At 33.7% G+C, this 13,690-nt stretch overlaps 3 protein-coding genes across 14 annotated transcripts; 2 read left to right on the top strand and 1 right to left on the bottom strand.

Annotated features, from left to right (window-relative positions):
- The first annotated feature begins 413 nt into the window (after positions 1-413).
- Positions 414-2,094, top strand: LOC109853359 (39S ribosomal protein L28, mitochondrial). Of its 2 annotated transcripts, XM_020425385.1 has the most exons (7): positions 414-492; positions 581-635; positions 731-918; positions 1,067-1,325; positions 1,423-1,566; positions 1,749-1,933; positions 2,002-2,094. In XM_020425385.1, the coding sequence occupies exons 2-7, from the start codon at positions 606-608 to the stop codon at positions 2,057-2,059; spliced, it is 864 nt and encodes a 287-aa protein (XP_020280974.1). In that variant the 5' UTR covers positions 414-492; positions 581-605; the 3' UTR covers positions 2,060-2,094. The 2 variants fall into 2 exon arrangements, with proteins under 2 accessions (XP_020280974.1, XP_020280973.1); XM_020425384.1 differs by having other exon boundaries at positions 437-635.
- Positions 2,095-2,491: 397 nt separating this feature from the next.
- Positions 2,492-10,322, bottom strand: LOC109853355 (probable phosphorylase b kinase regulatory subunit alpha). Of its 8 annotated transcripts, none has more exons than XM_020425377.1 (15): positions 10,241-10,322; positions 8,430-8,940; positions 7,909-8,354; positions 7,503-7,818; positions 7,220-7,433; positions 7,016-7,125; positions 6,771-6,918; positions 5,223-5,401; positions 4,979-5,132; positions 4,310-4,599; positions 3,640-4,195; positions 3,512-3,564; positions 3,268-3,429; positions 2,873-3,130; positions 2,492-2,740 (listed from the first exon to the last, which is right to left on the bottom strand). In XM_020425377.1, exons 2-15 carry the CDS (start codon positions 8,910-8,912, stop codon positions 2,513-2,515), a joined length of 3,597 nt encoding a protein of 1,198 aa, XP_020280966.1. In that variant the 5' UTR covers positions 8,913-8,940; positions 10,241-10,322; the 3' UTR covers positions 2,492-2,512. The 8 variants fall into 8 exon arrangements, with proteins under 8 accessions (XP_020280966.1, XP_020280961.1, XP_020280968.1 ...); XM_020425372.1 differs by lacking the exon at positions 10,241-10,322 and adding an exon at positions 9,749-9,759; XM_020425379.1 differs by lacking the exon at positions 10,241-10,322 and adding an exon at positions 9,749-9,759 and having other exon boundaries at positions 4,310-4,524.
- Positions 10,274-12,939, top strand: LOC109853356. Of its 4 annotated transcripts, XM_020425381.1 has the most exons (3): positions 10,274-10,623; positions 10,804-11,104; positions 12,085-12,939. In XM_020425381.1, the coding sequence occupies exons 1-3, from the start codon at positions 10,456-10,458 to the stop codon at positions 12,399-12,401; spliced, it is 786 nt and encodes a 261-aa protein (XP_020280970.1). In that variant the 5' UTR covers positions 10,274-10,455; the 3' UTR covers positions 12,402-12,939. The 4 variants fall into 4 exon arrangements, with proteins under 4 accessions (XP_020280970.1, XP_020280969.1, XP_020280971.1 ...); XM_020425380.1 differs by having other exon boundaries at positions 10,278-10,623; positions 10,804-12,939; XM_020425382.1 differs by having other exon boundaries at positions 10,531-10,623; positions 10,732-12,939.
- Positions 12,940-13,690: the final 751 nt, after the last annotated feature.

Here is a 13,690-nt window from a genome sequence, read left to right as displayed (position 1 = left end):
TTATATTAAGTTATTCTGTTTAAAAAAAATGTAATAACGTAATTGTAGTACATATATTTTGACTACATATATTTTGACACAACTTTCTGTTTTTATCTTTTCCAAAAAGGTTTCTACTTACTACATACACACAATAACAAAATTACAAAAAAACGACCAACCTTATCAATAGTTGATTTTATAATTATTTCACTTAAAACATCGATATATGATAACTTTACATAGTCGATAAATAACAACTTCAAGAGTACTATCTTTACTTACCGACTGCATTGTGTGGCTAGGTCAGAAAGAAGACTGAAAGCAGCTACGGCACCACTTTAGCATCAGAGCATACTCATCGACAAATTGCACGTGGCTATGTAGTTGCCAATGTGCACCACCCATGGACATTGCGCTGACTTACAGGTGGCGGAAAAACGATTCCCTTATAGGTCTAGCCGCTTTTAATCTTCTCTCTGACACGGCATTGGTCGCTTTCAGTTTTCAGATGTAATTGATATGTTGATTTGTATAACGTTCTGCGCGTTTTTTAGTCTAATTTCTTAAATATTCTAATTAGTTGGTTTTAATTATTTAGGACTTGAATCAGTTTAAACTTGTATATGAATATGTCAGTTCAGCAAACTTCAAAGGTAATTTAAGGTTGTCTTCTATGCTAAGGTTGTCATTAAAATGTTCTTTTTATAAAAGTTAAAAAATCTAATATATCATCAACTGTGTGTTGCAGATTGGAATAGAGATAGGAAAGACATTATATCGTGTACCAAAGCCATCTCGATGGAATAAAGGGATTGGTGCTGAATTGCCTCAAGAATATAAAAAATTTTGGAAAGAATGGAAATTACAGCAGCCTGCTGCAGTTCATTATATTGAGGAGAAAGGAAAATACAAAAGAAATGATGAAACTGAGGAAGTGTATGACACAAATTACCAATTCTTTCACATAACAAGTTTATGATCATTATTCAAATATATCTTGTGTTTATATAACTGTAGTTTCTGAATTAAGAAACACAATTTCTTCTCTATTACATTATTTAAAGTATAATGTGATTTTTAACAGCATACCGGTACAAAATGTACCATTGCCTCTGTTCTATACCAAGGAAATGGACCAGGGTATATGGGGAGGAGAAGCCATTGTGCAAGGTTTTCAAAAGAAGGGTAAATTCAAGAGAAGAGTTCCTCGATTTTGGATACCTACTCTGAAAAAATCTATTGTTTATAGCGAAGTTCTCAATGAATATATGAGAGTTGTTGTTACTGGTAGAACCATCAACTTAATTCACGAACATTATGGATTCGACCATTATTTATTAAAAGTATATTTTCGTTATATAAAAAAACAGCAAACTACAAGAGTTTTTAAAATAGGGTTTTTTTTCTTTTTTTGATTAATTTACTTACTGTTAATTGCAGACTCCGGCGTGTGATTTGAGATCTTTACTTGCCTTGAAATTAAAGCGCCAGATACTCATTGCATTGGCAGATAAGACTCTGTATCCTGACAATCCAGAAAAGCGTGAAGAAGTGTACGATAAATATAAGCAATATCTATCAACTGTAAGTAATATTGTATACATACGTTTTATACGTGTATCCAAGAATTACTGACAATCACATATACTAATTCCTGAATTAAAACCTATTTATTTTATCATTGAGGCCTATTGATAATTCTATATATCTTGTATAGAGTGTAAAGTTAATTGTATACTACATTCTATAATATTCAATATTTTTAGTATACAAGAGAGGAAATAGAGTGGTATGGTTTATCATATAAAGAAGCCTCACTAAAATGGATAAAATTGAAGCAAAAAGATCCGCAACCATTAAAAATCCAATATAGATCGGAATTAATTGCTAAACTTAAGGAAAATAAAATCAAAGAAGCCGAAAATGTAGATGTTATATCACCAGAGGAAACGTACGTAACTGTATGTGTATATTATTTCTTTGAATGTATTTCAAATTTACATATATTTTCTTTTACAGTAGTTCGTCCTGGTTGAATAAGCTAAATCCTTTCTCCAAAAGCTCAAAACCTGAGTAGATATGTAATGTTGTGTTTATATAATTTGTAGTATGTTACTAAAAAGGATGTAAAGATGATGAAAATATGCTAATAATGCAAAAGAAAAGCGGATTTATTGAAACCAACATGCACAAATCGAAAGTTTTTCATCGTATTATATTTATTGACATAACTGTTAATTGTTTTTTTATTCACACGCGTCTTTGCCATAGTGGTTTTCTAAATAAATGTTCCAGGCTTTCTTTTGTGACAAAGTGAACATTTTTCAAAATGGTATTTTCAATAACGGGGACGTTCAACAAGATTTAAAATGTTTGATCACAAAATTGTACTAAAATATCGAAGATTTATCCATTTTTCCGATATCATGTATGAAAGAATTGCAATGTAGATTTTTAATGACTGGAATATGTATTTGGTAATTGCGTTACTACAATTAAACGATAGGTTATATCAATAAAATTGTCGGTACTAAGATATTGAGCATTCCAGATCGCCATCCTTCGGCAAACAATCGAGAGTCACGGCGATAGCTCTTGTTAAATATGTCATCGTTCCATAGCTTCCACTAGGAGCGGTATCATAAAAATGTTGACAAATGTACGCTGCTCCACCACAGAGGAGTGTTCCCATAGGTGTCATTTCACGTTGCTCTTTTGGTTTCGCGCAACATAATGTCGCATCGCCGTCGATTGCCATCTGCAAATTATATCGTTTATACACAAAAGAAAATCTGGCATATTTTACGTTTTAGATATCTCTTGTGTTTTTTTGTCAATTTGTTTACTAACTTATCAGTATTTTTTTATACAAACAAAAGTTGTCAGATACCTGATCTTCCAAGAAAATAGCGTTTGCTTTATGTACTAAGTTTTCAACTTGGATCAGACCACCCAAAGATGGCACAACGTTATATTCGGTTACTAATGTCAATACCATCAAAGCTTCGACCATAAGCTGACGATATTCCGGTTGCGGTATGGTGTTTAAAACAGTTTCTACAGCCAATGCAAATTTCAATTCGCCAGATGTCATTTCCTGCGTGAGATTTTGGGACAGCACTTTCCCCTCTATTGCTAAACCGTTACACTATTAAAAGAGAATCAGCAAATTTTATAGAATTATATATAAAAGACAGTTACTCAAGTTAATCAAGTATCATTAATATCTTACTGTATAGTAATAATTTTATTTTACTTTTGATTTAGTTTTGTTTAAATAGTTACCTTTTCCAGTACTTGCCACACACGCGGGTAAAAATCTCTCGGTACTCTGTTTAGTGCACCGTCCAATCGTCGCCTGCGTAACCACTGACCTTGTCGATCTACCTCTGCTTCGGCGCCATCGGCATTTTGCTCGGCGCTTAAGAAACCACCGATTTGTGATTTCTGTGTAAAAACAAAACAAACTTTAACTTTGCTTTAACTTACTAGATATATAATGCGTTTGTAATTTTAATAACAATATTACCTTGCTGACTCTATTTGATTTGCAGCTAATCACAGAAAAATTGCCACGGCCGACTGTAACATAAACATAATCATTTATATTCGAGCGCTTATCTTGAAATTTTAATTAATTAAGATGAAAATATGTACCGCTACTAATGGCGAATTCTTTTCCGCTCATAATATGATGCAACAAGTTTTTCATCTCAAAGGGGGATAAATTAAGCAGATGTTCGGAAGCTTCTTCACCGGTACATTTCAATGTTCGCGACAGTTCCGTCGCCATGACCTGAATAATCAGACCGACGCGCAGCCTCAACATTTCGAGAAACAACTGCGGCTCCGTTCTGATAAACATCGCTAGATAAACAAGCAACTCCTGCGTCAGCATAGCCGTCGACTCGTCGTCGCCGTAGGCCTGATGGATCAGCGCTCGCAACTCGTTCTCTGGCAAAGGCGCAACTATCGTATGCTCGTTACTTGGCGGCATGCCGACGGTGACTTGCTTTTGACGGACCAGAAGATCGGTGACTGCTTTTGCCAAGTCCTCCACTCTTTTACCTAGCATTCCGGCGGTATGTCGCACAATACCCCACATTTTTTGCTGGCAGGCTTTCTCGTAGAGGCTCTTTAGGAGATCTTTCACCAGAACAGGATGTCCTTCTTCCAGTACGCCTGTGTCAAAGTATAATCCTTTTGAGTCGACCTGCAAATTTATAAAATGTTTGTTATAATTAATATTAAATACTTATTGTTTAATATATATAAAAATAAAAAAGCTTGCTTTTTTAAAAGATAATATAAAGAAGTAACAACTAACAATATACTGCAGAATATCTCCTTGTTCCTCGAGACTTTCGGTTTCGCGCAACATGGACAGTAATTCTTCCACTTCGGTCTCGGCGTATTGAGTCTCGGACGTTCTGTTTTTGGTTTTCGGAGAGTTTTTCCACGATAACAGTTCGTCCGTCGGTGAAGGTGTTCGCTCAATCATTACTGGTTGAGTAGCGTTGATAGACAATGTGGTGTCCGTCACTTCAATAAAAGGATTTGTGCTCAAAACAGTAGAAGAATGTCTACGGTCTTCCCCTGCCATTCCAAGAATTTCGGCTAAAATATAAGAATGAGGTTTTTACTCCATTACAAGAGAGAAATTAGTAATATTATTAATATTGTCACATTAAAAATATTAAATAATACATATGACATATACTGTAAAAAGAAAAAATATACACTTGGACAATCATATAATTATTGCACATGTAAGAAATTCAGCTTTTTATTAATATAGAAATTCATATAGAAATTAGACAAAAACAAACTTATTCAGTTAGTAAACTTACATTCTTGGATGATGGTAGTAATCACGGCAGTAGGAAGACATTGCAATAATGTTTAAGAATCCTCTTTAAAAGACATACAATCAACACACGGTTAGAACATAAAAATCACTCCATTGTAAGTTTTTTAGGAGACGAGCGTCACTTACGTTCGACAGCTATGGATCGTGTCTTTTTTATCGCGCCTTTCACGGACATCCTGCGTCGCAAATTTTTCGCCGAACGTACCGGGACGTGTTTATTGAGCAATCCCGTACGATGAGGAAACGGTCTCATCAAGTGTTCTTCTAAATATTGTTGAATCTTGACAGCATAAAAGATTACACATTATACAAGTTATATGTATAAATATAAAAATAAACAGTTCTTTATATATGTTTAAGTTTCATATACCTGAGGATTTAATTTGTCAGGACGACCGTCTTCAGAACTTCCTAGAAAACTAAGATTTGTGATACACGACGTGCTCAAGAAATCGTTCAAATTTCCTAACGATACTCTTGTACCGTTGATATAGCCACTCTTGAGCTTCTTCATGGTGGTTATCATGGCTAACGGTATTTTACCTTGATCTGCAAAAAGATCAGAGCTAATTGATCTTATTGATAAAAAATAAAAGAATAAATATTTGCTCTTCTTGCAATATCATTGTTTCTATATAGAAACAATGTAGTAAAAAAATATTTAAGAATCTATGCGGCAATATTGATATGAAGCTTTTCTTAAAATTTGTGATTTCGTATAACTAAAAAATATCAGTTTGCAATGCAAAGTCGCATGCAATTTTCGTTATTCACATTTTCACTAATTTTCTTTTGATGCGTATTTATAGACAAGAGATTCATGATACCTAGATATTAGCTAATCGCACGTTATAGCATTACACGTCACGAGCGTTTATGCTATATTCTACGAGTTTGTGTAGGATGAGAAGCTAAAATTTCCGACAAGGGCGTACCTAAATGATTATGAGTAGCGACAAGGGTTACGGTTGGTCTGCCGAGTATTTGCTTCCAGTTGATTTTGAGGAAGGCCAGGGTGGTTGTGTAAGTGCTGACAAGCAGGTCGGCGTCGTTTGTCATGTAGTATTCCTCCGTGTCAAAGTTCTAACACATGCAACACACGCGCATACCACCGAACACATAATAAAGCCATATATTTAGGATGACCTTGTTGGTTTTGTAGTGGTATTATTTCAAGTAGAAGCTAACATCTCGCCTCGAACATGTTTGCTCTTATCCCGCATTGTTTCGATCGAACAAATTTTCAACGTCAACACAACTCACAGTCGCATCCACTTTTCAAGACCCACGTAATAGGATCGTGTTAGTAACGACAAAATAAAATATCACGCAAATGAAAACTATATTAACATATTCACTGCGGGACACGTTGTATTTGATTCCAGTGATAGATAAAGTTTGATTGTGTTTTATTTAAGAGAAGAATACATAATGCGAGATGAATCTGGAAATATCCGCAGTGAACCTGTTAAAAGCATTATATCGTTATTATGTCGTAACCTTCTATGGATGATAACATTTTTTTTGTTCGAAGAATTTTTTTAACTTCGAAACTGACTTATATTACTCCATTTTGTGATTCACAGAATGACAAAGACCACCATAATAACTAAACCATAAAATAACTCAGAATATTTAAAATTTCGTTAAACCATAGAGGGTTAAAATAATTTGTTAAATGAGAACCAAGACAAAAACGATACATGCAAGCGGACACGTTAGTGTTGAGAGCGGACAGTCACAGCCGTTCAAAAAGGAACGAAACTTTCCCGCGAGAAAAATTTGTCAGCATTTCTCATAGTTTCTAAGAGTCGTTTAATTTATCTAATTGTAATAATTCAAATTCTCATATCTCTCAGAAAGCCTAAATTAGTGACTATAAAAAAGGAACTATGATCTTGCAATCGTTAAAAATTACCTAGATGAATGTTCTTGAGGGGCATGACCACGAGGGGTCGGCCCAACATATTCTGCCAACTAGACTTCAAGAAATTAATTTCACCTTTGAATATGTCAATCATGAGCTCATAATCCGATGCGATGTAGAAGCGGGTCATATCTGTCAACTAGTTGATTAAGTGCGAGAAACAAGAGGAAACATAAGAAAAGAAGTGAAGATACAGAGAGATGATAGAGATTCGCTAATAAAGTGCGATTACTTACTTGCGGCGTGAACGCGAATATCTTATCGTGCAAGGAATACAGTTTACTAGTACTGAGAATCCCGACGTCTCTCGATTTACGTCCGGACAATCCTAGTTTCTTATTACGCCCTGTACAAAAAAACAATTGATCAAATATCCGTATATATCTGCAAATGAATGCACTCACTGAAGAAATAATTTTAAAAACTGTCAGATATTTTACCCAAATATGTGTACAAATGACTCAAAACTTTTGCAGGCTGTACTTCGATCGGTGCGACTTCTGCGATCGTCTGCACGTGAATATCGTGTTGAGCAATTTTCTCTCTGATTTCTGTGTCCTCTGCCAAAATAACTACTTGCACCACGACATCCGGTTTTTTTTCGCTGCACAATCGTCTGTTTAACGGATCCAGTTCGCCGACCGCGAGAAACCCCTGTGACAAAACAGAATTATAAACAAAAAACAATAAGGTAGACATCTTCCGCGGATATACTTTACTTACTTCTTGCAACAATTTCCCTAGAATATAAAGAGATTGCGCCCACATAAATGGACACCTGCCTAAAGCTATTCGTCTTTGACTACCAGGTTCGGCATATTCTGCTGATACGTTCTCAGGTGCGACAGAATAGAGTTCAGGCACCAATTTCATACCGTCTTCTGTCTTGATCATTACTTCTTCTAAATGTTTGGTGTACGTTTCAACTGCTTCCTTATTGCCTTGAAAGCAATAATCTAATATTAAATAACAAAAAAACAATGGCCATTCACATTCGATGTTCTCGAACATACGCAGCTCCCATGGTTCATAATAAAGCCTGTTTTTGAAAATAAAAATCATTGGTCAAGAGATAAATTGCATGTAAAATATAAGAGAACTGTATATACATAAATCCAAGTATACGTGCCTGTTGACATCTTCTTTTGGTGTTTTATATCCATCCCTCAAGAATCTTTTGCAGCCATATCGTCCTTGCAATTTCTTGATAATAGTTTCTCGTGTCTCGTGAATCAGGTTGGCCTCGTCCACTGCAAACGCAGGAAAACTTATGATTGATAATAAGCCACTGTCCAGCTCCTTGGAATTCGATTCTCTCGGCAACATAGACTGTAACACGGCTTGACATTTCTGTGCCTCATCAGCCAAAACGTGTATGACCGATGTGGGTCCGCCTCTTGCACCAAACAAATCCAATTCGTTCATCGCTTCCATCGCGGCTTTTGCCATACCGATACTGCTTGCGTTTAATTCAGGTAAGCCGTGATTAGTTTTGTCTCCTCTTTCCCAAATCCCATAGTCTGGAGTACAGTAAGCGGATTCGATATAAAACACCAAGTTCTGAATGAAAGCCACCTGAAATAAAACATGCTAAATTTAATACACTTACTTTTTTATAAGTTTATGTAGTACATAAAAAATCTTTAATACCTCATCCAAGTTGAAGACAATCTGCAAACCAGAGGCTGTCATTTGTGCCAGAATTAAAAGATATAGAGAAATTGCATCGATTTGAAGATGTCCCCATGCAGTATCTCCAACCACAGTTTGTCCATTAACAGAGCTGTATTTAGCATGCAAGGCATCATGTGGATTTTGAGTTGACTTGAACTTCTCTACCTTCTCTTTCTGTTGCATCATTGCCATTAGTAAGCCTCTCATTAGTTTTACACAACTTTGCTCAAGCTCATAAGTCTTGGCTCTGTCCTCGTCAGCATCAGCTATCTTCTTGTAAGCCATTGATAGACCCCACACAGCAAGAATGCAATAAATATTGTCGCGAATCCAAGCATGATCATTGGTGGGACTAGCTGGGAAAAGTCCAGTTACAGGATTTTGATGATTCATAATTATTTTGTGAACTATCCGTTGGTAGTAGTCCAAACGGACACCAGAATTGCTTCTACTGCGCATCTTGTGAGTTGGTTTGTGAAACACAGTCCTGTGAAAAAAAAAAAAAACAATCTGTAAGAATCGTATATAAGTATACTTTTGCAAGAAGGCAAAATATTGTTTTATGTACGAGGAACAGACTAACTTGAGTAAAAGGTTAGAGATATATTAAGTTGTGTTCATTATCGTTATTGTCATACTTTTTATTAACGACTGTTGATCTTTGATTTTCAAAAGCAAATTGATATTAAGCGCACCGTCACGTAAAAAGATAAGGAAATTGCATTTTTTCACACACATTAACGAAGCTATAGCTCTAGAGATTTAAAACGCAATGTGAAACGAATGTCAAACACGCTAACTGCATAATATGTAGCTAGTTTCAGAAGAAAATTCACGTATGCGCAATGCAAATCTTAACAGTATTACGCTCAGAGTCGTCAGTTCTGTTAAAATTACAGATTCTATTCGTGAATTAAATAAATTCGAGTTTTCTTGAATAAAATTTAATAAAAATTTATTAATACTTTTCCATCTGATTTTTATTAAAGTCCAACGTAACAAACAAAATAGTGATATTTGGACACTAGAAACAGCTCACGTTGCATTATTACATCTAAGCACGAGTCTGTCAAAACATGTCATGTGCATGATATAAAAATACCAGGTGAGTTATTTCCGAAAATGCGCAGTAACATCCAATCAGAGATTTGATTTAAATCGTGAAAAGCAATATGGCTGCTAATTAGTGAGTATTAAAGGTCGCACATGAATCTTCGTAATCGTAAACGTAAAACGTAAGCATAAGCTCAAGAACCAATAAAAAAATAGCTTTAGATCTGAAGAATGTATTTTACGTCATAAACATGTGATTAATCAGCTGATCGCTGTTTACGCATGCGCAGGAGAAATGATAGAATTGGTGAAAAAACATATGTATATAATATATATGAAATATACTATATAACTAAATGTAAAAAACCTTAAACATTATATAATTATACGAAAAAAGGGTAAAATTAGCAAATTTATCTATTGTGTTAAGTTATATTATTGACAATTAATAAAATCGATAAAAATTCAAAGTTTCAAAACGTTTATTAACATAAATATATATGTATGTGGATTTATAATTTACGATATTTATCCTTTATGTTTTTACAAAATCTTTCTTCAATTTCGAAATGATAGAACGGATATTTATTTTTTGTTTTTGCACTTGTATATACTGGCTTTAAATACAGAAGAAAGAAGATAGAGACAAAGACATAAAGAATAGAGACAGAAAGGTAAGACGTAAAAAAAGAGATTGCATAATAAAAAAATCTCAAATTAGATAACTTATATACTTTATACTGATTTGTTTCTGCTGGTTCTCGTACGTGCGACAAGTCCGCAGCAGCCATCAGATCGTTGGCAACATACGCAAATATGGTCTAACTGTCAGCCACTCGGTTCCTACGGGCAGCTTATTTTTTTTTTATTTTTTGTTTCGTGCGATTCCGCGGGAATATTTCTATAATCTCCGGAGTTTCCTGTGCGTCAATCAGATCGGATCCGCGATATGGCATCGACGACCAATTTTTCATATCTATTGTTATTGATTACACTAACCTTATCTATCAACGCGGAGCCAGATGGAACGTCCTCGGTACCGCCGATTCCTGGCCGAGAATCTTCGCTACAACCGTCGTCGATAGAACATTCTTTCAATGCCACTGACGATAAAAAGGTGATAAATGTGATATCCAAGAATATAACTACAGAATTGCACAAATTTCATATCATACTAGTGTAAGAATCACACTGGATTTATATTATTTATTTTTTTGTTTTGCAGACTTATTGTTTCCTTAGTTTATGCTGAACTTACATTTAGGTATTTATAGTCGAATTCTACATTTTTTTCAAGTTGTATACATCGGTAATGGCAGAAGGAGGACCTATAATTGTGTCGACCTCTCAACAACCAAACATTGAAGATGCAGCCAAATTTGTATCCAACAAGTTTGATGAGTCCAAACCAAGAGAAAATGTGCCTAAGGAAAGAAACGCCAATCCTTCTGTGGTCCCAAGAAAGGGAGTTGAAGAAAAAATAAAAGCAAGGAAAGGAGTGGACCCTGAACCAGAGAGAACGAATGTTTTGTTAAATCAAACCACAAAAGAAGATACAAAGCCTATAATAGAAACCAGCCCCATACAAGAAACTTTAGGTAATACTCAGACCAAAACTTCTGGCATCAATATCCAAAAATTGAACACTACCAATTTAAACAACAACTTAGATCATAGTATAAATTTCCGTCACTTCAACACAAGTCTGACAAATATAACTGCGTCTCACACAGAATTCACAAATAAGACATCAATATTAAAAATTTCTACTGAGAAACATATACCGAAACCCAAACCAACAGTGACAACTGTTGACGGGCCGGAAGTTAACGAATCTAGACCGTTGTCGCGTACAAAAAGCTTTCCACTAGGCATGCCGAGAAAAATTGATTACATTGTACCAGTTATTATAACTATGATTGCTTTACCAATATTGGGTGCTGCTCTTTTCATATTGTATAGACGTGGTCGAGATTGCTGGGATAAGAGACATTATCGCAGAATGGATTTTCTGATTGATGGAATGTATAATGATTGAAGTTTGTGAAAAAAGATTTATGTTTTATGAGATTAAGTAGTTGTGTGATTATGTAAGAAAAAATCTAATCTCGAAAATTTTCATAAATTTTTTTATTGCATATTTGTATGCATTTTACGATAAAAAACATTTGAGATTGGATTCTTTTTACATAACAACATCCAAAACCGTTAATGATAACTATATCATTAAAATTATATCAAATGACATTTTACTATAGCATATTATAAACATATTTTTAACATTTTATAATATCTGAAATCAGAACGCTTTTTATTTTCAAGCTTGCTATATAATTTTGTTCATTAGATATATTGTTGCCTTACTAATGATATACTGACATTTTATAATTTGTAAAAGTAAATATATAAAATGTTAAATGTTTATTTTTTAATATTTATATTAAAAGAGTGATATTTCTTATCTTGTAAAATGCTTTTATAACGTGGAAAAGAATTTATATAATTGTTGCATTTTTTCTTGCAATTTTTGGAATATATAAATATTTTTTATATATATTGTATATGTGATGTCATTTAGCAAAAGAAGGATTCAAAGAGAAGGTTGCCAAATACGACAATAATAGCAGTTCGAAATTCAAGCAAAAATTAAACAGAAAGGTCACATTGTGCTTTGAAAGTGCTCTCTCAATGATTATCATCGACCATTTCTGCATGCAAAAACTTGTAAGATACCATGCAAAATGCGATATGTATACATTTTACCAAAGATATACTCAAGTTTCGTATACTACGGTTTTTTTATGTAAGTTTTGGTCATATATTGTATGTATAACAAAACGTTGCATTTTATACATGTGGTGGATAATTCGTGAGTCTTCAAGCTCGTCCAAGTAAAAAAATGTTATTGATAATTGCCATACATAGAATATCAGTAAAATACTGTAATATCGACTCGCTATGTAAATATTAGGTTGTTCGAAAAGTTTGTAGCGTTTCCCAATAAGTAGCATTACCGTAGATGGGTTTGATTTAATATTTCTATTTGACAACATATGTATTTGGAACAGTTACATTTCAACGCGTCTTTTGTTGCGAAGATGACATTTAGAAACTACTTGAAAGATGCCGAAATATCATTAAAAGAAAATAATGCATATATTGCTGAATAAAGATACAAGTAAAGATTATTTATAAAGTCTTTAAATTTTATTAAAAAAGCTACGTACTCTTCGAACGATCCATACAACGATTTGTGAAATTACTCGGTCTATGTGAAACATTTTGAGATTGTAATTTTTTAAAGCGAAGTTGCATTTTAGACTTTTGAAAGTCTATATTTTATCGACGCGTGGGAAAGCAATAACAATTATTTTTGTACTATATCTATGTAAAGAAAGTTATTGTTATAAAATATACACATACTTGCAAGTCACATAATTGTTTACTTTGCTTATTGCTCACCACACATCAAAAACTGAATGTATATTAATTATAAAAACTTTACTTTTTTTAAAGAGGCAGAGAAAAAAAACTGATATATTTATAAATATTTTATTAATAAGTTTTCGTTATATATAGGTACACACATAAATTCAATAACATTAGTAATATGTGTAAAGTACAAGAATTTCCACAGTACGGAAAGAGAAAAGAGTTTTACATATGTGCAACACACGTTACATATATTCAGCGGATATTAATCTTCAAAATTTCTGTCTTGAGTTTTGATGATCTCTAACGTGGTTCAAGGTATAACAGTTCTACTCTCTTAGTTTCGTCTAAAAGTTTCTTTATATTTTTATTTAAAAAATAACCACAATAAAATATAAAGTGTATATATATATATATGTATATACACATAATAAAATTAGCGTAATAAAGATAAAAATTACATTTCTGTGCATTCTTCCCTTTTCTTGTAAGAAAAATATAGAATATTGAGAAAATATTTTTTATAATAAAGATTCCTTGTCCCATTAATGTTATAACGTGTATATCTATCACTACGTCGGTCTAATCCCGGTCTAATCCCCACGTAACGAGTAACTCTTCGTATAGCTAACGACGTATTGTAAGACTAAAAGATGTACTTACTCTAAAGAAGTACAGTTTAGATTCCCTGTCTTCAACTAAATTCTAAGTCAAGCTAAGGTCTGCGTCTCCTGTTTTTTCGTGGAACTAAA

This window comes from Pseudomyrmex gracilis, unplaced genomic scaffold (assembly GCF_002006095.1).
Source record: "Pseudomyrmex gracilis isolate BER0280 unplaced genomic scaffold, ASM200609v1 scaffold_47, whole genome shotgun sequence".
Lineage (NCBI taxonomy): Eukaryota > Metazoa > Arthropoda > Insecta > Hymenoptera > Formicidae > Pseudomyrmex > Pseudomyrmex gracilis.
This window is presented reverse-complemented; position numbering and strand designations above follow the sequence as displayed.